General features: G+C 45.6%; 1 protein-coding gene across 2 annotated transcripts in view; it reads left to right on the forward strand.

Moving 5' to 3' along the window:
- The window catches only part of MAPK7 (mitogen-activated protein kinase 7), a 117298-nt gene extending 90138 nt beyond the window's left edge, over positions 1-27160 (forward strand). The window contains exons 5-7 of one of the 2 annotated variants that reach the window (XR_003942881.1): positions 22981-23832; positions 24522-24649; positions 25457-25541. Coding sequence is in view for 1 of the 2 variants with exons in the window: in XM_030210158.1 (XP_030066018.1) it covers positions 22981-24173; positions 24522-24649; positions 25457-25610 (1475 nt within the window). In the remaining variant the exon portion in view is untranslated. Of the gene's footprint in view, positions 1-22980; positions 24174-24521; positions 24650-25456 lie in introns of both variants that reach the window. The other variant, XM_030210158.1, reaches the window with a different exon arrangement.
- The last annotated feature ends 641 nt before the right edge of the window (positions 27161-27801 follow it).

Genomic DNA, 27801 nt, shown 5'->3' on the forward strand with positions numbered 1-27801 from the left:
GATGTTGAGAGCGTAGACTTTGGCTCTTTGGGTCTGTCAGAGGGTGTCTCCCGTATCTTGCTTGCTTCCAGGAAGGATTCCACTAAGAGGAGTTACTTCTTTCTATGGAGGAGGTTTGCCGTCTGGTGTGACAGCAAGGCCCTAGATCCTCGCTCTTGTCCTACACAGACCCTGCTTGAATACCTTCTGCACTTGTCTGAGTCTGGTCTCAAGACCAACTCCGTAAGGGTTCACCTTAGTGCGATCAGTGCATACCATTACCGTGTGGAAGGTAAGCCGATCTCAGGACAGCCTTTAGTTGTTCGCTTCATGAGAGGTTTGCTTTTGTCAAAGCCCCCTGTCAAGCCTCCTACAGTGTCATGGGATCTCAATGTCGTTCTCATCCAGCTGATGAAACCTCCTTTTGAGCCACTGAACTCCTGCCATCTGAAGTACTTGACCTGGAAGGTCATTTTCTTGGTGGCAGTTACTTCAGCTCGTAGAGTCAGTGAGCTTCAGGCCCTGGTAGCCCAGGCCCCTTACACCAAATTTCATCATAACAGAGTAGTCCTCCGCACTCACCCTAAGTTCCTGCCAAAGGTTGTGTCGGAGTTCCATCTGAACCAGTCAATTGTCTTGCCAACATTCTTTCCCCGTCCTCATTCCTGCCCTGCTGAACGTCAGCTGCACACATTGGACTGCAAGAGAGCATTGGCCTTCTATCTGGAGCGGACACAGCCCAACAGACAGTCCGCCCAATTGTTTGTTTCTTTTGATCCCAATAGGAGGGGAGTGGCTGTGGGGAAACGCACCATATCCAATTGGCTAGCAGATTGCATTTCCTTCACTTACGCCCAGGCGGGGCTGGCTCTTGAGGGTCATGTCACGGCTCATAATGTTAGAGCCATGGCTGCGTCGGTAGCCCACTTGAAGTCAGCCTCTATTGAAGAAATTTGCAAAGCTGCGACGTGGTCATCTGTCCACACATTCACATCTCATTACTGCCTGCAGCAGGATACCCGACGCGACAGTCGGTTCGGGCAGTCTGTTCTTCAGAACCTGTTTGGGCTTTAGGATCCAACTCCACCCCCCGAGGGCCCTGTTTGTTCTGTTCCAGGCTCCACTCTCAGTTAGTTGGTAAATTTTTAGGTCAATCTCAGTTATGTCCTCGCCGTTGCGAGGCCCAATTGACCATGGTTGTTGTTTTGAGTGAGCCTGGGGGCTAGGGATACCCCATCAGTGAGAACAAGCAGCCTGCTTGTCCTCGGAGAAAGCGAATGCTACATACCTGTAGAAGGTATTCTCCGAGGACAGCAGGCTGATTGTTCTCACAAACCCGCCCGCCTCCCCTTTGGAGTTGTGTCTTCCCTTGTCTTTGTCTTGCTACATATGAGACTGGCCGGCACAAGCCGGTTTCAGGCAGGAAGACGGCCGCGCATGCGCGGTGCGCATCGGCGCGCGAGGGCTAGCAAAGGCCTTTGCTAGTGAAGATTCCGATTGGAGGGGCTGCCGTGGACGTCACCCATCAGTGAGAACAATCAGCCTGCTGTCCTCTGAGAATACCTTCTACAGGTATGTAGCATTCGCTTTATCTGCCGTCATCTGCTGTGTTACTATGTAAATACTTGGAAAGAGATCCTTCAACCCCTCCAATATTATCTGCATACAGTTTAGTATAAAACGGAAAAATTGGTGCTGAATCACATCATCTGTGTAATATACAGAGCATCACCCTCCCCCTCAATTTTTAAAATGGAGTGAGGTGCCCTCCGCTCTCTAAGGAACCTGGCCAACATGGTACCCGATATGTTGTTTACGGATATGACACATGAAATGAAGGTGTTCCAACTGGAACTGATCCAATGTTCTGCAGACTTGGGTAAGTTCCCCCAACACAGTTGGATCCTGGCACACCTTATGCTGGTGTTCCAATCGAGCCAACTGTGTTCAGAGAACCAAGGAAAGCTGGGCCCCCATTTAATCAACTGACCACTTACCACCACTTTCAAAGTGTCCCAAAAGCACAGCATCACTGGCATCCCCTTTTTATCATTAGCTTAAAAAAAATTGCTTAATCACTTTAGATAAATCAGCACAAATTTGAACATCCCACAACAAGTTTTCTTTGAGTCTCCAAAACTTATTCTGCTCACCCACCCTTAAACTCTCCAGCTCCACCCAAGCAGGAGTATGATCAGGATATGTTCCAATAGATGCATCGTGAATCTGACCCCAAAAGATTACAATGACATTAAATTAAGTTCATTCCATCCGTCTATTCCACCCACTGCCACTCAGAGTTGCAGTCATTTACCGCCCCCCTGATAAATCCCTCCCTCCCTTCCTTCCTTACCGACTTCGATGCCTGGCTCTCCATTTTTCTTGAGCCCTCATCCGCATCCCTCATTCTTGGTGACTTCAACATTCACACTGATAACCCATCCGACTCATATGTTTCTCAGTTCCTCACTCTTACCTCCTCCTTCAACCTCCAACTGAGCCCCACCACCCCTACTCACAAATCTGGCCACTGTCGATCTCGTCCTCTCTTCTACTTGCTCACCCTCCAATCTCTGCGTTTCAGCTCTTCCTATCTCTGACCATCACCTAATCACATTCACACTTCAGCACCCTCCCCCTCAATCTCGCCCAACACTAACTACTACATCCAGAAATCTCCAGGCTGTTGACCCCCCCCCCCCCCCAACCTTATCCTCTAGTATCTCTGATCTCCTCCCTTCCATCATGTCCTCCAAATCTGTTGACAAAGCTGGCTCCACTTACAATGCCACTCTCTCCTCTGCTCTAGACACCCTTGCACCGTCCATCTCCCGTCCCACAAGGCGTACCAATCCCCAGCCCTGGCTGACCCCTTGCACCCGATACCTTCGCTCCTGCGCCCGTTCGGCTGAACGCCTCTGGAGGAAATCTCGCACCCATACTGACTTCATTCACTTCAAATTCATGCTATCCTCCTTCCAATCCTCCCTATTCCTCGCTAAACAGGACAATTACACCCAACTGACTAATTCCCTCAGCTCCAACCCACGTCATCTCTTCGCCACCCTCAACTCCCTCCTCAAAGTGCCCTCTGCTTCCACCCACCCCCTCACTCTCTCCCCAATCTCTGGCCGACTACTTCTGTGACAAGGTCCAGAAGATCAACCTCAAATTCACCACCAAACCTTCTCCTCCTCTTCATCCTATAACCCACTCTCTCAACCCCTACCCAGGCCTACTTCTCCTCTTTTCCTGCTATCACCGAAGAGGAAACCGCCCATCTCCTTTCCTCCTCGAAATCCACCACCTGTTCCTCAGACCCCATCCCCACCAACTTACTTAACACCATCACTCCTACTATCACCCCCACCATCTGTCATATCCTCAACCTCTCTCTCTCCACTGCAACAGTCCCGGACACCTTCAAGCATGCTGTGGTCACACCACTCCTCAAAAAACCATCACTTGACCCTACCTGTCCCTCCAACTATCGCCCCATTTCCCTCCTACCCTTCTTCTCCAAAATACTTGAACGCGCCATTCACAGCCGCTGCATTGATTTCCTCTCCACTCATGCCATCCTCGATCCGCTTCAATCCGGCTTTCGCCCCCTACACTCGACAGAAACGGCACTATCTAAGGTCTGCAATGACCTGTTCCTCGCCAAATCCAAAGGTCACTACTCCATCCTCATCCTCCTTGACCTATCCGCCGCTTTTGACACTGTCAATCACAACCTACGTCTTGACACACTGTCCTCCTTTGGGTTCCAGGGCCCTGTCCTCTCCTGGTTCTCCTCTTATCTCTCCCATCGTACCTTCAGAGTACACTCTCATGGCTCGTCCTCCTCCCCTCTCCTGCTCTCTGTTGGAGTTCCTCAGGGATCTGTCCTTGGGCCCCTTCTTTTTTCAATCTACACCTCTTCCTTAGGCTCCCTGATCTCTTCTCATGGTTTCCACTATCATCTTTATGCTGACGACACCCAGCTTTATCTCTCCACACCAGAAATCACTGCGGAAACCCAGGCCAAGGTATCGGCCTGCTTATCCGACATTGCTGCCTGGATGTCCAACCGCCACCTGAAACTGAACATGGCCAAGACTGAACTTATTGTTTTCCCACCCAAACCCACTTCTCCTCTCCCTTCACTCTCTATCTCAGTTGATAACACCCTCATCGTCCCCGTCTCATCTGCCTGCAACCTCGGTGTCATCTTCGACTCCTCCCTCTCCTTCTCTGCGCATATCCAGCAGGTACCCAAGACCTGTCACTTCTTCCTCTATAACATTAGCAAAATTCGCCCCTTCCTCTCCGAGCACACCGCCTGAACTCTCATCCACTCTCTCATTACCTCTCGCCTTGACTACTGCAACCTTCTCCTCACCGGCCTCCCACTTAGCCATCTATCCCCCCTTCAGTCCATTCAGAACTCTGCCACACGTCTTCTTCCGCCTTAACCGATATACTCATATCACCCCTCTCTTCAAGTCACTTCACTGGCTTCCAATCAGATACCGCATACAGTTCAAGCTTCTCCTACTCACCTACAAATGCACTCGATCTGCAGCCCCTCCTTACCTCTCTACCCTCATCTCCCCTTACGTCCCTACCCGTAACCTCCGCTCTCAAGACAAATCCCACTACCGCCAACTCTAGGCTTCGCCCTTTCTGCCTCGCCTTACCCCATGCTTGGAACAAACTCCCTGAGCTCATACGCCGGGCCCCCTCCCTACTCATCTTCAAATCATTGCTCAAAGCCCACTTCTTCAATGTCGCCTTCGGCACCTAATCACTACACCTCTTCTCAGGAAATCTCAACTACCCCAACTTGACATTTCGTCCTTTAGATTGTAAGCTCTTCTGAGCAGGGACCGTCCTTATTCGTTAATTTGTACAGTGCTGCGTAACCCTAGTAGCGCTCTAGAAATGTTAAGTAGTAGTAGTAAATAATGTCAGTCTTAGAGTATGTAGCTCTAGAATGAGAATAATGTGTATAATTCTTCTGACCCGGATGTTGAAGATGCCAGACATCAAGAAGTTCAAATGTTTTGAGAAATAATACTAAATGTCACCTATGGGCCAGTGGTCAGCCCCTTCCCCTTGAATAATCCTTCACAGAATCAGGAATGGTATGGAAATCGCATCCAAAAATGGGAGTCCCCTGCACAAACAGTCCCAAAGTATGTTGGAGGTGCTTGTAAAACTTGCTGATGATTACATGCAGAAAGGTAATTAATCGTAACCTTTTGTCCTTTGAGATGCCCCTTAAGCCGAGGGTATCTACTGGCTTCATGTTTATATTTCCCTGTAAGAGGGAGAGAGCATCTGGAATGAATGAGAATAGCAGTGCACCTAACACCCCCCCCCCCCCCCCCCCCATGCACATACAGTGGTGGAAATAAGTATTTGATCCCTTGCTGATTTTGTAAGTTTGCCCACTGACAAAGACATGAGCAGCCCATAATTGAAGGGTAGGTTATTGGTAACAGTGAGAGATAGCACATCACAAATTAAATCCGGAAAATCACATTGTGGAAAGTATATGAATTTATTTGCATTCTGCAGAGGGAAATAAGTATTTAATCCCTCTGGCAAACAAGACCTAATACTTGGTGGCAAAACCCTTGTTGGCAAGCACAGCGGTCAGACGTCTTCTGTAGTTGATGATGAGGTTTGCACACATGTCAGGAGGAATTTTGGTCCACTCCTCTTTGCAGATCATCTCTAAATCATTAAGAGTTCTGGGCTGTCGCTTGGCAACTCGCAGCTTCAGCTCCCTCCATAAGTTTTCAATGGGATTAAGGTCTGGTGACTGGCTAGGCCACTCCATGACCCTAATGTGCTTCTTCCTGAGCCACTCCTTTGTTGCCTTGGCTGTATGTTTTGGGTCATTGCTGGAAGACCCAGCCACGACCCATTTTTAAGGCCCTGGCGGAGGGAAGGAGGTTGTCACTCAGAATTGTACGGTACATGGCCCCATCCATTCTCCCATTGATGCGGTGAAGTAGTCCTGTGCCCTTAGCAGAGAAACACCCCCAAAACATAACATTTCCACCTCCATGCTTGACAGTGGGGACGGTGTTCTTTGGGTCATAGGCAGCATTTCTCTTCCTCCAAACACGGCGAGTTGAGTTCATGCCAAAGAGCTCAATTTTTGTCTCATCTGACCACAGCACCTTCTCCCAATCACTCTCGGCATCATCCAGGTGTTCACTGGCAAACTTCAGACGGGCCGTCACATGTGCCTTCCGGAGCAGGGGGACCTTGCGGGCACTGCAGGATTGCAATCCGTTATGTCGTAATGTGTTACCAATGGTTTTCGTGGTGACAGTGGTCCCAGCTGCCTTGAGATCATTGACAAGTTCCCCCCTTGTAGTTGTAGGCTGATTTCTAACCTTCCTCATGATCAAGGATACCCCACGAGGTGAGATTTTGCGTGGAGCCCCAGATCTTTGTCGATTGACAGTCATTTTGTACTTCTTCCATTTTCTTACTATGGCACCAACAGTTGTCTCCTTCTCGCCCAGCGTCTTACTGATGGTTTTGTAGCCCATTCCAGCCTTGTGCAGGTGTATGATCTTGTCCCTGACATCCTTAGACAGCTCCTTGCTCTTGGCCATTTTGTAGAGGTTAGAGTCTGACTGATTCACTGAGTCTGTGGACAGGTGTCTTTCATACAGGTGACCATTGCCGACAGCTGTCTGTCATGCAGGTAACGAGTTGATTTGGAGCATCTACCTGGTCTGTAGGGGCCAGATCTCTTACTGGTTGGTGGGGGATCAAATACTTATTTCCCTCTGCAGAATGCAAATAAATTCATATACTTTCCACAATGTGATTTTCCGGATTTAATTTGTGATGTGCTATCTCTCACTGTTACCAATAACCTACCCTTCAATTATGGGCTGCTCATGTCTTTGTCAGTGGGCAAACTTACAAAATCAGCAAGGGATCAAATACTTATTTCCACCACTGTATCTGTGAGTAAGCAAATGTTGAGCCCAAGGCCTAAGATGAGTTTCCTGCAACAAAATTATATCCCAACATGGGGTCTCAAGCTCTTGAAAAATAATAGTGTGTTTGTCAAGGTCATTGAGACCATTAAATTCCAGGTCCCCCATCTTGAGTCTAGATGTAGCATCCAGTCTGCTCATCCAAAACACACCCCTCCCTGTCCATCCTCACACTACTCCCATCCCTTCCAGTAGAGAAAGTCACTCACCTCCAAAGGGAAGAATTCCTGTCAGAAGCCCACACATGAGCATGGCTCTCCCCCCCCCCCCCCCCCCCCCATATCCAAAACATGTCATAAGCAGTGATACTAATGCAAAAGGATCAGAAACAGGCACCAACAAGAGGCAGAGAAGAACAATTGATCCATTGCCCAGTGCCTGACAGATCACCATTTCAAATCAAAACGTCCATAGGAAATAGCTGAATAACAGGAAGAACAGTTATATAGTGCAGTCATATTGCTGGCTTACCAGTGGCTGAGGCACCTTTAGATCTGGAGTCTGATACTCTCTACCATGCTGTAGATGGAGAAAACCTCTCAGCAGGTGGTGTAGAGGAGCCACTAATAGCAGGGAGATTAGTACATCCCATCTCAGCAAGTGCTTCTCATGCCTCCACAGCTGTATGAACCTTCTTAGAAACTCCAGATATGGTAAGCATCAACCCAAAGGGAAACAACAACAATAGCACAAATTAGCAGTGTGAAGATACTGTGTTACAGCACACATGTCTTTCCGTTTCAGCAACATAGTTTGTGCCAGATCTTGGAAAACAGTGATTTTACAGTTATCCCAATTAATTTCCTTCTGCAGTCTGGCTTTGCACAAAATTTCTGTTGCAGGAATTGAGATAGGAATTTGTGATACTTCAGGAGTCAGACAGCACACACCAGAATGAGAGAGTAATCTTCTTTATTTGCCAGCAAACAAAGCAGGACATCAGTTCTAGCTCTCTTCTCTCTCTCTCAGCTCTCTGTGTCTTTCTCTCAGCTCTCTGTGTCTTTGTCTCAGCTCTCTGTCTCAGCTCTCTTCTTATGCTGTCTTCTCCTTCTTCTGTCTGTTCCTTCTGTCCTTCTCTTTCTTCTGAGCTCCTTCTGACGTAAACTGCTTCTTCTCTTACTTAAATACTGTTCTATCCTCCTCCTAGCCTTGCCCCCCCTTACTCTCCAATTGGTTAAGGAATAGATTGGCTACCTTACCTCAACCAATCATTACTTTTGAAATATCAGTTACATAGGTTTGATATTTCTCAAACTGACCTCTGACCTGGGGCCCCTCATGCCAGACATTTGGGCTCCAGAACTCTTGCATGTTCTTATTATGATTGATTTCTCAGCTATAGCTTAAACTGGATTCCCTTAGAGACTAAGAGGCCCCATCTGACATTGGTTATTCTCATATTCCTAATCAGCTTCATACTACCTGCTAGCTGAACTCTGGCATTCATTAAAGGGGTCAAAAGCCAATCTTACTTAATGCTACAGTCTTACACTTAGCTAATCAATCAAAGAGAAGGTTTTCCTGACCTTTTTCACCTATCAGCTTATACACAGAACTTGCTAGGACCACAGAAAACTCAAAACACATGTTGACCTATTCACTGCAGTCTTTTCTTAGAAAATACAGCAGAGAGTAACATTAGATTTAAAAAGGTATTCTACATTTAACTACACAGAGTAAACATATTCTAAAATGAGCATCCTTATAAGACATATTCTAAATATCAAAAACTTGTAAATACTAATCTATTGCCTCTCTCTAAATAGTATTTCTATCTAAGCATTTTAAACTAATCCTAAACAAACTGCCTGCAATATGCCGGCTCATAATAGAATACATATGTGTTTGCTTAGCAATCCATCAATCACAAGGGTGAAAGAAATTCCTGTCTCTGACCTTTCTAACCCAGCCCGGCAAACGCTAGACACAATAATCTGAACCATCTGGCATACCTTCACTTCACTTACAGAGTAAAGAGTTGAAATTTGAAATAAGAATTCAATTCAAATACCAAGCTTTTAACAGAATTAACCCTTCATATGATTTCTCAGAATTATTCTTTGCCCATGGCTGCCTCATTCCCCCCTTTGAGACTAAAATCAGCTTATGCAGAGATAAGTCTCACAACTCAAACTCTGGAGATTATAGTGATCCTAATTAGGAATAGACTTGTGAATCACCATTACCCTACTTGTTAAGGTTCGACGGCATACTGCCGAAGCACATGAGGCCAGGAAACAAAACAACAACCCTGCTAAAACTAAGACTATTAGGGAAATGAACAAGGGACGTATCCAGGAGGTCAATGACCACCACCAGGAGGTAAGGTCTAATCCTCCTCGGTAATCCTCCACATTAAGGCTAGCCAACTGTAGGACTTTATCCATAGCATGCCTAACTACATGCGTCCTATTTATGACAATAGTACAGCACTCTGAAGAATTTAACACTGTGCAGAGGCCACCCTGGGCTGCAAAGAGATAGTCAAGGCCCATACGATTATACCGAGAAACTATACTTAATTCATTAATTTGATCCTGCAATGCATTGACTACCACATTCAGCTCATGAACTAAAACATGGAGTAGGGACTGAAGTCTCCGAGTAGCCATACCTAGTTCAGTAATACCCGCTACCGGGCCCCCAATTGGAATCCAGGCCGTGGCAGAAAGGGCTACAAGTCTCTTTTTAGTCAGAGGATAAGTAGAATTGATATACTGGAGGGCTAATTCAATCGCCTCATCCTCTGTGGCAACGGAGGAGGGTAAGGACAAAGCCTCTCGCTTAGAGCGGTGCGGGGATGGTGGCTTAAGAGGAATAACTTTAGGAAAATAATTCAAGGTTACCAATACACAAAAATCATATGTGGAGGGAAGAATCATGTGGAGGACATTATCACAGAGCCAGTAATGACCAAGGAGAGGGTGAGGAAAGTTCCCAATAAATGTTGGCTCAGGCTGGACAGGGTACTTAGGGTGCCCATAATGCGAGCCCCTATCCCAGGGGGAACGAAGACGAAATGGAGACTTTGCACACCATAGGCGCCAATCCCCAATTGTGACAGGCTGCTCATTTGTTAGTAACTCTTCATACCCCGGGGACTTATGAAAGTAGAAAATAAGCTTGGACACTATAGTCTTCTCAGTGGTACGCTTAGGAGCCAGATAATCACCTGGGTCATAATCTGCAGGTACGGTAGCAGGGCACATAGGAGTACCTGGAGAAACTACCCACACAGATTCTCCTTTTTCTGGGAGAACATTAGTATAGTTACAGGGAATGGGAAGAACAGTTGAGATGCTTCTTGTTAAACAAAACACTCCAGAGGCTGGATAGGGAGACGTAAAAACTGGCCTTAGAGAAGATTCAGAGGGGGAAGTAGCATTATAAAAGGACCACCAAGTATAATCCTGGCTCCAAGGACCTGAACTCGAAAAGTAGGGAGGTATAAGAGCTGGGAGTTGCACAGGGACAGGAACAGCTGGGACATCTGTAGTATAAGGAGAAAATCGGGAACACACAATACAAGGGGAAGTAATCTTTGCCTGGCTAATTAGTTCCTGGACTGAGTGTAACCAAAGGTTGGAGCGAGTTGGGGTATTAGGAACAAGGAGGCAAGGAGTAGAAAACAACAAAAGCATCCAAACTACTAACATTTTCTTTCTTCCTAATCTAAAACAAATACAGCAAACTAATTAAGCAATAATATTTCAACAGTCTGTGCTAATCACAGATTACTCTAATATAATGTTCTCAGTCTTTGAGTTCTTATACCAGTTGGGATAGACCCTCAACTGACAAGAATCAAGCTTTCAAATTCCAGGAAAGCCAGAATCTGGGCAAGAAAGAGTCTCAGTATGAAGCCGAAGTTCAGCCGCTCCTGCAGTATACAGTTGACCCTTCTTTTCAGCTAGTAGATTCTTTGGTTCGGGTCAAGCGCAACTTCAATGGCTCCGCTGGATCTCTTTCTGCTCTCCACTGTCTAGGCTCCATCTGATCCGTGCTGGGCTCAGTCTGGTCAGCAGACTTAATTCGAGACCAATGGACCCATGGAGTAATCCCTGCGACCTTCACAGCTGCAGGGGTAGAAAGCAAAACAGTAAAAGGTCCTTTCCATCGGGGCCCCAAAGGCTGGAGCCTCCAGTCTTTCACCCAAACTCTATCCCCTGGCAGGAAGGAATGTACCTGAGCCTGGAAGTGTGGCTTCAACAAAGGCGGGACCATTATCTGAACCTATGGCAAGGGGCAGTCCATACCTGGGGATGACATCCCTAAGAAGGGCTCGAGCTACTTCTGTGGCTTTCTCAGTGACTGTAGGATATGCTTCCACCCACCCAGAAAAGGTACAGACCATGACCAAGAGGTATCGGAGCCTACCGCTCCTGGGCATTTCTGTGAAGTCTATAACTAGAGACTCAAAGGGTGTTAGTCCTCTAGACTGAACTCCTGGTGGAATACGGGGTCCCTGACGAGCATTATTCTGGGCACAGAGAGTACATCGGGCAGAGGCAGTGGCAACCAGACTATCCAATCCTTCCAGCACCACTACTCGACTGAGTAGGCGGGCTAGTGCTGTTTTCCCTAAGTGTGATAGGTCATGAGCTTGAGACACTACAGGCCAAGCTAGGTGGCGTGGCACCAGAACTCTGGTATCAGGGAGATGTAACCAGCCATCAGGTCTCCTTACTGCACCTTCTTCTTGAGCCCATTTCTCTTCCATTTGGGTGTACATAGGTGTCCATTCTTGCAATCGGATTTGGAACAGGGGAGTCACAGTACTTGCTGGGGGTCCTCGAGCAGCTTCTTTGGCCACCCGATCAGCATGGCGATTCCCTCGGGCCACTGGAGTATCTATTCTTTGGTGTCCCCTGCAATGAATGACAGCTACCTTCTTAGGGGCCCACACAGCCTCTAGCAGCTGAAGTATTTCAGGTCCATACTTAACAGGTTGGCCTGCAGCATTTATGAGTCCCTTTTCCTTATACAAAGCTCCATGAGCATGTAGAATTGTAAAAGCATACTTGGAATCAGTATAAATGTTGGTTACCAGTCCTGCTGCTAACTCCAGAGCTCGTATGAGGGCCACAAGTTCTGCTTTCTGGGCTGAAGTTCCTTGGGGCAGGGCTCTTGCTTCTATCACCTTGTCCTCTGTCACCACAGCATAGCCTGCCAGTCGCTTGGAGTTCTCCACATAACTGCTTCCATCTGTAAAATAAATTACATCTGGGTCCCTCCAAGGCACATCTTTAAGATCTGGTCGACTGGAGTACACTTCATCCATAGTTTGGATACAGTCATGATCCGGTGGTCCCTCAGATGCTGGCAAAAGAGTGGCAGGATTGAATGTAGCCACTGTTTCCAGGTGTATCCGTGGATTCTCACACAAGCTAGCTTGGTACTTAACCATACGGTTATTTGTAAACCAGTGGTTGCCCTTATACTCCATGAGGGTGAGAACTGCATGGGGGACTTTAACAACCAGTTCTTGCCCCAAGGTCAACTTATCAGCTTCCTGGACCAGTAAGGCTGTTGCTGCAATGGCCCTCATGCAGGCTGGCCATCCTTTAGCCACTCCATCCAGCTGTTTAGACAGGTATGCAACAGGCCTCTGCCAGGATCCCATCATCTGGGTCAGCACACCCAGAGCAACCCCCTGTCTCTCGTGGACATACAGTGAGAAAGGTTTCTCCACATCAGGAAGGCCTAACGCAGGGGCTTGGAGTAGGGCTTTCTTTATGGCAATGAAGGATTGTTGAGCAGTAGGTCCCCATTCAAATGGTTCCTTTTCACCCCCCTTTGTGGCTTGGTAAAGGGGTTTCGCCATCAATGCAAAATTTGGAATCCAAATTCTGCAGAATCCGGCTGCTCCCAGAAATTCCCTAACTTCTCTTCTGGACTTGGGTTGGGGAATTGCAGCAACTGCTTGCTTCCTACTAACATCCAGTCTCCTACTTCCCTGGGAAATACAGAAGCCCAGATACTTCACTTCTGACTGACAGAGTTGGGCCTTTGAGCGTGAGACCTTATAGCCTGCATCCAAGAGTAGCTCCAGCAATTCTCTGGTAGCCTCAAAACACTCTTCCTGGGTCACTGCTGCAATCAGGAGGTCATCTACATACTGGAGTAAAACTCGCCTGGAAGGCTCAGATTTAAAAGTCTTAAGGTCTTGTCCTAGGGCTGTCCCAAAAATAGTGGGGGAATTCTTGAACCCCTGTGGCAGGCGGGTCCATGTATACTGAAGCTTCCTTCCTGTTACTGGGTTTTCCCATTGAAAGGCGAAAAGCAGTTGACTGGCTGGGGCCACCCGAATACAAAAGAAGGCATCTTTTAGATCTAGTGTTGTGAAATGGGTAGCTCCAGAAGGTATCAATCCTAACAGGACATATGGATTAGGCACTACAGGGTGTAATGAGATAGTGGATTTGTTGACCACTCGTAAGTCTTGGACTGGCCGGTAGTCCTCAGTCCCTGGCTTCTGAACTGGCAATAGTGGCGTATTCCATGGAGACTGGCAAGGACGAATAATTCCATGGGATAACAGACGATTCAGATGTGCTTGAATCCCTTCCAGAGCCTTTCGGGGAATTGGGTATTGGCGAAGATGGATTGGCCGGGCACTTGGAAGTAAATCTACATGTACAGGAGGAATATTTCGGGCCAACCCTGGGGGATTATCTTCTGCCCATACCCCACTGACCTGAAAGCTGTCTGCCAGGGGTAGGTCAACTTGGCCATGTGACTGATGCAGCCGCCATTCTTCTTCAAGAGGGCAGCAGAAACTCAATATACCCTTAGGGCTGGATGTCGGGGGCCGAAAGGAGACTGAAGTCTGGCCATCAGAGTCAAAGGAAATTTGGGCCCTAAGCTTGGACAGCAGGTCTCGACCTAACAAAGGGATTGGACAGTCTGGCATATACAGGAATTCATGAGTGACTATGTGTGAGCCTAATTGGCATCTACGGGTTGTCAGGAAGGGCCTCCGGTTCTGCACCCCCGTGGCTCCCACCACTCGGACAGTTTTTCCAGACACAGGCGCTAATCGCTCCGTCACAACAGAATGTTCAGCTCCTGTATCAATCATGAATGGAATTGAGCGGCTCCCTATAGTTAACTTGACCATAGGTTCCTGGGAGCCCAGTTTGTAGGAACCCGGTCTGTCCTATTCGTCCCATTCTGCCATCTCGGCTATCCCGATGATGTCAGATTCAGGAGGCTCATATCTTCCCTCTCGAACTCGGCCTCGGCTTCCTCGATCTCCTGGTCCCCTTCTCAGTCCCTGGCGCCTCTGGGGGCATTCATCTTTCCAGTGCCCTCTTTCCTTACAATAGGCACACTGATCCCTCTCCAATCTTGGTCTGGGATTCTCCCCCCTTGGCCGGGATTGATTGAAGGAATCTCGGGGCCTGGCTGGTGGTCCGGGGTCCCACTTTGGCTTCCCATTAGCTAGAGGTCGACCTCGGTTAAGGGTGGAATTAGTAATGGCTGCCGCTAAAAGGTCGGCCTTCTTCTGCATCTTCCGGTCAGCCTCTCGGCGCACCTCCTGATCTCTATTAATGAAAACCTTGGTTGCGATCTCAATTAGCTGGGTGGTATTCATCCCTGCGAATCCCTCCTGATGTTGCAACTTCTTCCGGATATCTGGCATACTCTGGGCCACCAATGCACTATTCACCATTCTCTGGTTTTCTAGGGCTTCAGGGTCAAATGGGGTGTATGTTCTGTAGGCTTCAATTAGTCGCTCTAGAAAGGCCCCAGGGGATTCAGTTGCCCCTTGGAGAATTTCAGAGACCTTTGCCAGATTAATGGGCCTCTTTATGCCTTTCCTCATACCTTCCAGTAAGTCCCGGCAATAGCCAGACAACAGTTCATAGTGCTGCCCATCATTTGGATCCCAAGCTGGAGCTGCGCGAGGAAACCGAGCTCTAACCCATCCCTCTGGATCCTGTGTCCCCCCGGGGACACGCTCTCGCGTGATGGCCTCAGCATTTTGCAAAATCTTCCGCCTCTCCTCAGTTGTGAAGAGGGTCAGGAGAAGTTGTTGACAATCAGTCCAGGTTGGGTTATGGGTGGCCATAATGCTAGTCACTAGGTCCACCACTGCCTGAGGCTTTTCAGTATAAGAGGGGTAATGCGTCTTCCAATTCAGGAGATCAGTGGTTGTGAAGGGTACATACTGATAGGCCTGTGCCTGTATAACCTGACCCTCATTATTAGGATCCGGTCGAGTGATGGTTACCTGTTGGAGTGGCAGAACTCTCGAGGAGGTGGGAATGGAACCTGAGGTAGAGCTAGGAGCTACCCTCCTATCATGCTCAAAGGTGATTGCAGCAGGTCTAACCCATTCAGTGGAGGTGTGTTGAACCCCTGAGGGATGGGGAGGGGTACTCATAGACTGAGAGGTGGTCACAGGTGATTCAGTCCATTGAAAGGGATGCCGGGCCCCTAATGAGTGGGTAGGGGTATTAGAAGGAGAGGCTGGGCTGTCGGGAGTTGAGGAGTCATGGAGTGGAACCCAAAGCGGGTCTTCAGAGGTTAACAGGAGAGGATGTGGCACAGAAGGGTAGAGACTGGGTGAAAAGTCCAACCTAGGGTGTGGCAGGTTTGGCACAGGAGGGGAAGAACTATCCGGAGAAGCCTGTGCTGGAGAGGCTTGGGCTGGGCGGCGTGGATCTCTGGGGGTGGCACGGAACCCCAACAATGGGCCATAAGGTGGTGGCTCGAGATCTGAGGGATCATCAGAGAGTATGGGTTTCTCAGACAGGGTAGGGGCGGAAGCCACCGATTGGGTGGTAGGCTTCCTAGGGCTCTTTCCCTCTTCTAGTTTAGATTTTCTAATCTTTCTTTGAACTTGGCCTAACATGAATTTTACTGGGGATCCCATATAAGTTTTCAACCACGAGGGAGGGTCAGTCACAAGGCTGTCCCAGGAATCTATATAAGGGAGTTGTTCAGAATATTCTGGTTCTCCTACAACTATGCTGTAGACCTTCCGGATTACTTCAATATCTAAGCTGCCACTAGGGGGCCACCCCACTCCCATAGATGGCCACTCAACTTCACACAAGGTTCTTAAAGTACTTGAGCTTAAAGTCTGTCCATAGTCATTAATTAAAAAGCCTTTTTTAAAGTTCTTAAGCATACAATCTAGGGGGGTAGCAATTGTTCTAGATGATGTCCCACCCATAATGCTTACAGTTACAACACACAAAAAGGGAGGGAATTTTTGAGAGTGCAGTAAGGGGTCCGCACTCTCGAGACACTAGGTGACAGACAACAATCGCTTCCTTCCGTTGCTGGTCAATTGAACTCGCGTTAATTGAAAACGCAGCTATAAGAAGTCCGCACTCAGTTAATCATTCACGCATCACACATTCCATACAGAAGATCCCACCCAACAATTTCAGATTTCTCAGATACAGATAAGCTCAAGCGTTTTCGCTTCTAGTCCCCGCGACTAGAAGGTACTAGGGCCTTCGCTGAGAGTTGATCAGGCTCTCCTTCCTTCAATTTTTTTGAGGGGCTGGTTTACAACTTTCTAGCTAGAATTACAATACAAAATACAGAATACATACCCGGCGAATGTTCTCCAGTCAGTTGGGTGCTGGGATTAATGCAGGATTCATCCCACCGCTGCCACCAAGAATTGTTGCAGGAATTGAGATAGGAATTTGTGATACTTCAGGAGTCAGACAGCACACACCAGAATGAGAGAGTAATCTTCTTTATTTGCCAGCAAACAAAGCAGGACATCAGTTCTAGCTCTCTTCTCTCTCTCTCAGCTCTCTGTGTCTTTCTCTCAGCTCTCTGTGTCTTTGTCTCAGCTCTCTGTCTCAGCTCTCTTCTTATGCTGTCTTCTCCTTCTTCTGTCTGTTCCTTCTGTCCTTCTCTTTCTTCTGAGCTCCTTCTGACGTAAACTGCTTCTTCTCTTACTTAAATACTGTTCTATCCTCCTCCTAGCCTTGCCCCCCCTTACTCTCCAATTGGTTAAGGAATAGATTGGCTACCTTACCTCAACCAATCATTACTTTTGAAATATCAGTTACATAGGTTTGATATTTCTCAAACTGACCTCTGACCTGGGGCCCCTCATGCCAGACATTTGGGCTCCAGAACTCTTGCATGTTCTTATTATGATTGATTTCTCAGCTATAGCTTAAACTGGATTCCCTTAGAGACTAAGAGGCCCCATCTGACATTGGTTATTCTCATATTCCTAATCAGCTTCATACTACCTGCTAGCTGAACTCTGGCATTCATTAAAGGGGTCAAAAGCCAATCTTACTTAATGCTACAGTCTTACACTTAGCTAATCAATCAAAGAGAAGGTTTTCCTGACCTTTTTCACCTATCAGCTTATACACAGAACTTGCTAGGACCACAGAAAACTCAAAACACATGTTGACCTATTCACTGCAGTCTTTGCTTAGAAAATACAGCAGAGAGTAACATTAGATTTAAAAAGGTATTCTACATTTAACTACACAGAGTAAACATATTCTAAAATGAGCATCCTTATAAGACATATTCTAAATATCAAAAACTTGTAAATACTAATCTATTGCCTCTCTCTAAATAGTATTTCTATCTAAGCATTTTAAACTAATCCTAAACAAACTGCCTGCAATATGCCGGCTCATAATAGAATACATATGTGTTTGCTTAGCAATCCATCAATCACAAGGGTGAAAGAAATTCCTGTCTCTGACCTTTCTAACCCAGCCCGGCAAACGCTAGACACAATAATCTGAACCATCTGGCATACCTTCACTTCACTTACAGAGTAAAGAGTTGAAATTTGAAATAAGAATTCAATTCAAATACCAAGCTTTTAACAGAATTAACCCTTCATATGATTTCTCAGAATTATTCTTTGCCCATGGCTGCCTCATTTCTTCTTTCAAAGTAAAATCATGAAAAGCAGCAACAAAATCACTGGCAAGGAACTTCTACAGGGTGTGAGGCGTCTGTGTGCTCTCAATATGAATCTTCCTGGCACCCACTCCTGATAAGGACCCATCGCCATCCCCCAGAATTTGAGTTTAGATATCAGTAGTAACACAAATACAGTCTTTTTGGCTATCTGATTCAAGTAGTCCTTTAAAACAAAGATTGCATCTGCGAGACCTGTTTTCCAGGTCTTCAACCAGGTCAAACAAAGTTTGATGGTCCTGCCAATACTGCCATTGTAAGTCAGAAAAACATTGTATGTCAGCTTCAATCAGGTCTAAGCACTCCTCTGCTTTCTCAATACAGTCTTGAACCTTGTGCTTAAGATCTGCCATGGTTATTTGCACATCTTGTCACACTGTTTTCATCTCCATTTTTAGCGCCTTAAACCCATGTGCCACATCTTGCTTGGTCACCACACCATCTCTGGTAGCTGATGCCACGAGGTCCTCATCCTTGGAATCCGAGCACTAGGGTGCCACTCTTGCTGCCCTGTGAACTCTGAGTATCATCATTAACCAATGTAAATTTAAACTTCTTCAATCTCTTTTGGGTCACCATCAGCACAACACACCAGTAAGGACCAATTGCTCACTCAATTCCAGCCCAAAATAGGTAAAACTAGCACTTTTACACTCTTCCCCGACGGAGCTCCCGATCTAAGCAACCATTCCCTCAGGGTGACATTACTTCCTTCAGTCTCAACTTTCTTTGCCACTTCTCCCATTCCCATGGTGCACACCGTGCTTTCTCTGCCTTCTCCCCATCCCTATGGCACATTTTCAACGTACTCTGTCCCCCTCCCCAATCTCCATGGCCCGTATTCCAGCTACCGGCATCAGTTGCTCTGTTCACTTTCTCTCCCCCTCAGAGATCGCATGGCAAAAGGAGGCCGCTTCCTCCTCCTCCAGCCAACCTAGAACCAATTGTTTATTTGAACCATGGGGTTGTACGGAGGCCTGCACAGTTCAAATGAACACTCGGGCCTAAGACCGCACAGGAGGAGGAAGCAGTCTAATGTGCAGCTGTTCTTTCTCCTCCTCTTACCATGGGGGAGGAGGAGGGAAAGTGAATAGAGCAGCTGATGCCAGTGCCTACTCTGAATTCTGCATAGCAGGTGTAGAATTTTGTGTGTTGGGAGGTAGGAAGTGCTGCACAAATTCTGACTCCCCCCAGGAGTAAGTGGTGCAAAATACTGCTAGAGGTTTATATGTAAAGGCTTTGAATGTGATAAAGCTTTCTCCGTGCTGCACAGATTACACTGGTTACCCATACAGGCAAAGACTGTTTTTAAATTATGTTCTGTTTTAAATATTTTGTACGGTTTTACTTCTGTTTATGCCATCTTTCTTTTTCTGTATGTAAAAGATCCTTGTCCTCAGTTGGGTATTCTGTGCTAATGTTTCCTTCAAATAACATTTAATGAGAAACAAGTTTATCAGGCTGCAGCAACTTGGAGTAATCTTCCTACTGAAATTAAAAATTACAGATCCTTGTGTAACATTTGGGTACTCTCTCAAAGCTATCTATTTTAAAACATTTTTCTTACTCTTTTGTTTTATTAATATTCTTATTATTCTGTACTGCATATTTTAAGGGTTTTTTTTTAATGATTTTGAGGTACTTTGTATTGAAGTAGTTTGCTTTTGCAGTGTTTCATATGTATGCAGTATTGTACATTATCTGCTCTGAATTCTGTGGGATAAAGCGGGCTTTAAATCTACTACTACTACTGCTACTACTACTATTTATCATTTCTATAGCACTACAAGGCATACACAGCGCTGTACACCATACACAAAAAAGACAGTCCCTGCTCAAGGAGCTTACACTCTAGATAAGACAGGTAAACAGACAGAACAATTAAGGGTAAGGGAATAAAAGGTGAGGTTAAAGGACAGGGCAAGTGAGTAGTGGTTAGGAGTCAAAAGCAGTGGTAAAGAGATGGGCTTTAAGTTTGGACTTGAAAATGGCCAAAGACTGGGCTAGACGCACAGGCTTGGGAAGTCTATTCCAGGCGAGGTGAAGGGGACGGATAAGAGAGATTTATCTACAGAACAGAGTACCCGAGGGAGGGGCATAGGGAGAGACAAGAGTGGAGAGGTACTGGGGAGCGGCAGAGTGAATACACTTATAGGTCAATAAGAGAAGCTTGAACTGAATACGGAAATGGATAGGGAGCCAATGAAGTGATTTAAGGAGGGGGCTGATGTGAGCATAGCGACTTTGGTGGAAAATGAGTCGTGCAGCAGAGGTTTGGACTGATTGAAGAGGAGAGAGATGGCTAAGAGGGAGGCCGGTGAGAAGCAGGTTACAATAATGAAGACGAGAGGTGATAAGAGTGTGGATAAGGGTTCTGGTTGAGTGCTCAGAGATGAAGGGACGGATTTTGCTAATGTTATAGAGAAAGAAACGACAGGTTTTGGCAATCTGTTGAATATGAGCAGAGAAGGAGAGAGAGGAGTCAAAGATGACCCCAAGGTTCCGAGCTGATGAGACAGGGAGAATGAGAGTGCCATCCACAGAAATAGAGAAAGTGGGGAGAGGAGAGGTAGGTTTAGGGGGAAAGATGAGAAGCGCGGTTTTGGCCATGTTAAGTTTTAGATGCCGTTGGGACATCCAGGCAGCAATATCAGACAGGCAGGCTGAAACCTTGGTCTGGATGCTGGTTGAGATTTCAGGGGTAGAGAGGTAAATTTGGGAGTCATCAGCATAGAGATGATATTGAAAGCCATGAGATGATATCAGAGAGCCAAGGGAAGAAGTATAGATGGAGGACCGAGAACAGAACCCTGAGGTACACCGATTGGTAGAGGGATAGAAGTGGAAGAGGATCCGCCAGAGTGTACACTAAAGGTGCGAAGTGAGAGGTAGGAGGAGAACCAGGAAAGAACAGAGCCCTGGAATCCCAATGAAGGCAGCGTATCAAGTAGTAGTAAATTCTCAGTATTAAATAAAAGTATAGGTTACTTTGACTGTCTTTTCAAATGGCTTAAGCTTTCTTAAGTGACATAAGATGAAATGAATATCCCCCCTCAAACTTAAGTAAGATTGAGTGTAACAACCAGTAAACATAACTGACTTAAGTTGCTGTGCCACCTACCTCCACTCTTCACAGCAGCCGGAGAAACGCCTCCAGCTGCTGGGGCAAGGCAAAGTCTTGCGATAACAGCTGCAAAATCATGTGGCTGTTATCACGAGACTTCAGCCTGGCAATGGGAGGTGTTTTCCCAGATGTCAAAAAGAATACTTGTATTAGAGAAAAGCAGCACAGCAACTTCTTTTAAGAAAAGTGATGTTTGCCACACTGCTTTTGCTGCCACAATATGGCGTTGCTGGGTCAGGTGTGCCCCGTTTTCCCTGCACCCCCCTGCACTGTGGGGGCTGCTTGGGCAGAATTTATACCACTGGCTACCCTTCTTAAAACATTCAGCATTCAGATGTAAAACTGATATGTTATGCTTGTAAATCAGATCATGTTACAGCTTGGTTACTCGTATCCCATAGGATTAAGTAGAAAATCTTTTTACGTACTCATAGAGCTTTCTACTACAGTCCCTGAGACATACCTTATCATGTAATATGCTCACAGCATGAGTATTTTCTTACTGTTCTTTCACCTTTATATACCCAACCCCAGCCTATGGGATTGAAAACTTTCTTTTTTTATGGTTGATGGAGTGCCTTGGGTGTCTTGTTGTTGGAGAGCCAAGGAGTGGCAGGCACCTAATTAGTAAATTTAAAACAAATTGGATAAAATATTTTTCACTCAACGTATAATTAAACTGTTCAATTCTTTGTCAGAGAATGTGGTAGAAGAAGTTAGCTTGGCAGATTTTAAAAAGGTTTGTACAAGTTCGTTAAAGAAAAGTCCATACACCATTATTAAGATGGATTTGGGAAAATCCACTGCTTATACTTAGGATTAGCAGCATAAAATCTGTTTTACTCTTTTGGGATCTTGCCAAGTATTTGTGACCTGGATCGGCCACTGTTGAAAACAGGATACTGGGCTTGATGGACCTTTAGTCTGCCCCAGTATGGTGATGCTTATTTACTTATATTCTCATGAACCTTTTTGTTCACTGTTTTGCCTTGTCTTTATGTTGTGTGTGGGGTGTTTTTTGTTTGTTTGTTTTTTTGCTTGTTTTACTTCTTGTTTTCATTTATTTTGGTTTAAACTACTACTGTTATTTTAAGAAAGCCTTGAGTAAACAAAGTTAAATTCAAAGCAGCATCAACTGTGGTATATAAACAGCTCAAAGCATAGTGAGAGGGGTAACGGAGATCAAACAGTGGCATAAATAACAAAGGTACCCTGAGAGGGACAAGGGACAGGAGAGATTTCTTTCCCTATTTTTAAATTTTCTTATTTGGAGCCAAGACAGTGGCAGAGCAGAAGGAGCAGACCAGGCAGCAGCAAAACAGCAACCCCACAGTAGGACACTGGGGGCATAGATGGCACTCAGTCCTCCTGTCACTCATAAAGAAAGTTGGGAAAACTTAGCAGAGGGTGGTTTCTGTTCAAGTAGACTAACTTTTCACCAACTCAGCACCTGGTTTTTAGAGCAGGCAACTATGTAAATGATGTAAATGCCAATATCGCGATTTTTTTTTTTTTAATATCTACATGTATTTCATTAGTAAGATAAGGAATCCATATTAATATATTAGGCTTATCCTAGTCACTTTCTCCGTCCACCCCTACTACTCCTCCTGGCAAGGTTATCATCGTGAGCATCACTGCATTTAAATAGCCCCCTTTCTAAAATGACTTTTACACATGTATACCAATCTGCACTTAAACTGCTATTTTCATGTGGGGATGTTTCCACAATAAAGGTTATAGAGGTGATATTTAGTCGCTATACTTACAGCTAAGTGGTTTAATTTAGAACTGTTATATCAGAGGCCTGAACTAAATACTTAACTAAAATGGATGGCAGCTGAATATAGTTAGGGATCTAGTTTTCAAACCACTCAACCCACTGATAGCTGCATAATCTGGAGAGAGGTTTTATTATTTTCTCTTTTCTTTCAGATATTCCTAGTTCTGTCCCAGAGATGCCAGATGTCCGGAAACCAGTGACTGCACAGGAGAGGCAGCGAGAGCGGGAGGAGAAGCGGCGTCGGCGTCAGGAAAGGGCCAAGGAACGAGAAAAGAAGCAGAAGGAGAAGGATCTGCGGAAGGCAGAGGGCTTTGGTGGTCTGGTGCTTAGTGAAAGTGACAAGAGTCTCCTGGAGCGTTGGACCAAGATGGTTGATCAGAGCCAGGCACCTGCCTCCTGCCATAGAACTGCTGCAGCACAGAACGGAGATATGACAGGGGACACCCAGCAAGCCCACAACACACTCACCAGAAGCACTCAGATTCCTCCAGAGGAGAATGGGCAGGGCCAGAAACCAATCTTGCAGCCTAGTGGTACAGCTGCTTCACTGCCACTGCCAGCTTCAGTCCCAGATGCTCCTAGAGCCTTTCTTGGTTTCTCAGATAAGATGGTAAACAAAAATGGTAACGTGAAGGACCCAAAATCACCTCTGGGGACAGTAATGCCTGTGGCCTTGTCACAGTCTGTTCCTCACTCAGGGAGTGGGCAAAATCTGGTTCACTATTTCCCACCTGGGTCTTTCCCTCTTGCAAGGGGCACTCCAGTGGTTGTTGCAACACCAGCACATCAGAAACTAGTAGCAGCTACCCAGCCCACCATTTGTGCTGACCTGAGGGTCAATTATAGCACCAGCCCAGCTTTTCCATCTCATTTTGGTGTGTCCAATTTTAACTCATGGACCAGCATGGCCCAAGGTGTTCCAGCAGTGGCATGTACAGAAAATTGGACAGTCAACAACCCATTGCCTCAGCCAGCCCAGCCTGCTGCTTCTGATCCCATGAAGAGTAATTATACTGTGATGCAAGATGTTGGTGGAGCATCAGGGAGCAATGTAGTTTCCGGGGTGCTAGGGAACTTCTTACCAAAAGGTCCTACTGGATTTGTCAATAGAGAGGGGTCACAGTTGGAGCAGCCTGTTTTCCTGCAGGAGCTGGGCCCCTCACAGCTGAAATCTTCCCTGGAGTCATCTCAAAACCTATCTGGGGATTACCCTGTAGCACCTGGCACAGGAAAGCCTTCATGCATGGACCTGCCACAGTCAACTGGCCGCATTCCCTCTCCAGTCTCTTCAAATTCTGTCTCTCCAGATATTACTCTGGTGACCCATCAGCTGTCCAAATCTCAGGTTCCTGATGCATTATTATTTGGGTGGATGGGAGAGAACTTGGAATTTTTAGATTAGCATGTGGTAGGGACATCTATGTTGGGCCATTTGGATCTTGAGATTCACTCCTGGGGTTTGTTTTTTTTTTTTTTAAATGTCACTTTTGACAAACAGGCATTGAAAAGATCGTAATGAAGCATTCCTAAGCAATAGACTTGTTTTGAAGGAAGGCAGCAGAAAACGGTTATGAGGGCATTTGGGGATCACTTTAACAGTTCAATCCTTCACTGTGTCAAGTTCAGTCTGAATGGGGAAAGTAGACAAAAATACTGACTTTTTGGTCTGAATTTCAGGTTTGATCTTTTCCAGGTGGAGGATCTGTTGCCCCCTGTCTTCTCGGTCACCCCCAAAGGAAGTGGAGCTGGCTATGGGGTGGGGTTTGATCTGGAGGAATTTCTGAATCAGTCTTTCGAAATGGTGGGGGAGAGTCGAGAGAGGTAAGTGAGAAATTAAGGAGAGAAGCATAAAAGGATATGCTTTTAATCATCATCCCAATTGGGGGTCTTCCCTGTTTTTCTGTACTCTGGTAGACTTAGAGCCAGATGTACTCAGTTTTCTCCCATTTTGTGTTCATGGGAAAAATGCTTAGCACACATGGCCTTTGGTCAGATGTCCAGTTACAACCAACCTTGTAAACCTGAGGGATAGCCATCAGAATCTTAGTGACTACGTTGCCTCTGATAATATTGAGTGTGTGAGTCATGAACAATTGTTTAAACTACAGCACCTATTGACACGCAGTATAGCAATAGTAGGTGCAGAAGAGCCTCCAATAAGGACACGTTTATAATGAAGTACCCTTTACAGTTGTATATAATGCCTTTTGGTTAAAGGTGCCAAATAAATATTCCAAGTCCTTTTCAAATAACAAAAAAAAATGGGGGGGGGGGGGGGGGGGGGGGGAAGGTTTGAAGAAAGAATAAAGGAAACTTGTGAATAAAAGGAACAGAGCCAAGAAAGGGGCTAGTTAACATTTTAGGCGACAATTTTAGAACATGCCTATATGAGGTGCCTTAGAATTGTGCATATTTTAATCCCATTTTATAAAAGCAACATGTAGATTGTGTAAAAGTAAGTGTGCACTTTCCATGTAGGCAGCTTGTCATGGAATTTTATGAAAGCTCTTTCTGCATGTAAAACAGACTTTCTGTGCTAAAAAAGCTTGATAAAATTACCCCCTCCGTGGCCAGGGTCTTGGTTTAAGAATCCCACTTACACATTTGTCTCTGTGTTTCATTCCTTAGCCATGCGGATTCTGCTCCTCTCTCAGCTTCCCTCCTTGCAGACTGGCTGGAAGTGCACAGGATGAACCCTGCTGATATGGAGTCGCTGCAAGAGGAGCTGCAGCTGGGCTCTCCCATGATCCTTTCTGACATCCCAGACCTGCAGGATGCTTAAAATTGCCAAAGAAACGTTTGTGTGTATATATGTATATAGTATCAGATTTTTTAAAATATCTTTTTTAATGTATTTATTAGAAAACAGACTTTGGTAAAACCAAGACCTCGACCACCACAATGCATCTGGAAGTATATTAAGAGAGTGGCAGATTTATACCCTTGGTTGCCCCTCCTGCCCTACAAAATGGTGTGATGCCTCAGTTGATGAGGTAAAACAAGTGACTCATGCAGCTGGGCAGCTAACCATAGGCATCTTCCTACTCTGCTTACTGGTAAATCTTCCTTTTGTGTAGCCATTCATTTACTACTGTAACATCTATCAGTACTCGTCTGCTTTAGAACTGTTGTTGGTTTTACTCACTCTTAAGATTACCTAGGGAAGCTGAAAGAGTCCTGATAAAATATTCAGTGTGGTACACATGGTTATGGAAGACATTCCAGTACAGGTATTAATCACACTTTCTGTAAGACTTGTGATGGAATAGTGAACCTGTACCTTGTGCCACCTTTCTTTCCCTTCACACCTCTATTCTCCTGTTGTACTTGCCCTTGTGCTGTTTATTTTGTTTCTTTTCCCTGTGCTCCTTTGTCCTCTTTTCTCCCTTTTATACCTCCAGGCCTTCTTTTCATGCCCATCTCTGCAGTGTCCTTCTATTCTTATTTCGTTAACATTCAGTCTTTTTACCCCTCACATTCCCCTATGTTCTTATCTTGTCATTCCCCACCCCCCTCCCATATCAGTGCTGTCGGCATCAGGAGCAGATCAAGAAGCAAGAAGAATTCTCTTGATTGTTCCTGTCTTCTATATCCCTTTGTACTCTCTAGCACCACCTAAAACATTTTAAAACATCCTACTGCATCCAGCAACCTTTGGATTGTTCTGCAGGAAAGAAATTTTCTTGCATGCCCTGTTTGAGCAGCTCACACTGAGCAGGAGGTTGAGGGTGAGTGCAATAGAAACCATTTCTTCTACTACTAACGTTTTGAAGTGCTACTGCTGAGCCTTTGTGCCTTTTTAGGAAGTACCTGATCTTAGCATTCCTGGCAATTGTCTTGAGTCCCAGAGCTTTGGTTCAGAACTCAAGGGTTCCCAAGTATATCTCTTCCTCATATGCAATGTGATTGGCTGATCAGCTATACCATTTGCTTTAATGTGTTCAACTTTACCAAGTTAAAAATTTGACTTTCACAACTGTAGAATGACAATGGAGTAAAACTTTCCGCTACTGTTAAATAATGAACAGACAGAGCAGATACAAATAGCCGTTCTGTCCTCTACCATCAAGCATCATAAGCTTTACAATCCACTGCCATTCTGCACTACATAAAGCGGAAGATGTGTAATCAGTTAACTTAGGGGTTTCTGAGCTAGCTGGGAGTTGACAATCTGCATCATAAGGACAAGAAGAGTCCCTCTAATGTGTGACAATGTGAAGACTGAATAAACAAGAGGCCTTTTGTTTCTATTGCTGTGTAAAATTTGATTTTAAAACTCCAGTTGCCAAGTTCTTATGCCACCACCTTTTTTAAAGGGGTGATAAACTCTTTGTGTGATATTAAATACTACATTCTGTCCTTTAGGTTTGTTTCCTGAGCCTGCTTTGTGCCTTTGAGATATTTGAAAAACTGCTGTCATATGTTTTCTCTCTCTCTTCTTCTTTCAGGTATATACCTTTAAGTCCTTAATAGGGCAGTTTTCCTGTTGCCCACATAACTACAGTGTGTGCGGAAACTTGTCACAGACAGGCTTTATACTAGTTCCCAAAACAAAATGTACTCTCAGATATGTGACCATCTCTGGTAAAAGGTGACTCAAGCAGGGTATCCAGAATGTTGAGAATGGCCGATTTTTCATGTCATTGGTCCATAAGCAATCTGTAAAAGTTACATTGGAACTTCTGTAAAAAATATTAATTTAATTTTTTTACATAAAAGGATGAGGTTTGGACTGTTGCATTACAAATTGTTTGCTCTAACAGAATTCATTAAAACCTCATTTTTTGTTTCTGGTGACTTTAGTTGCCTTTTCCAGAGGTGGCTGTATATTGGCACTCCTTTTTCTGCAGATACTGTTCCTGATAAAAACATCCTGATAAAAACAGTGTGTATACTTTTCAAAATGGAAAAAGACATGCATTGTTGAAGTCCCAATTATGTGGGGGTAAAAGTAAGATGTTACGGAAAAACGT

This window comes from Microcaecilia unicolor, chromosome 7, assembly GCF_901765095.1.
Source record: "Microcaecilia unicolor chromosome 7, aMicUni1.1, whole genome shotgun sequence".
In the NCBI taxonomy this organism is placed as follows: Eukaryota; Metazoa; Chordata; class Amphibia; order Gymnophiona; family Siphonopidae; genus Microcaecilia; species Microcaecilia unicolor.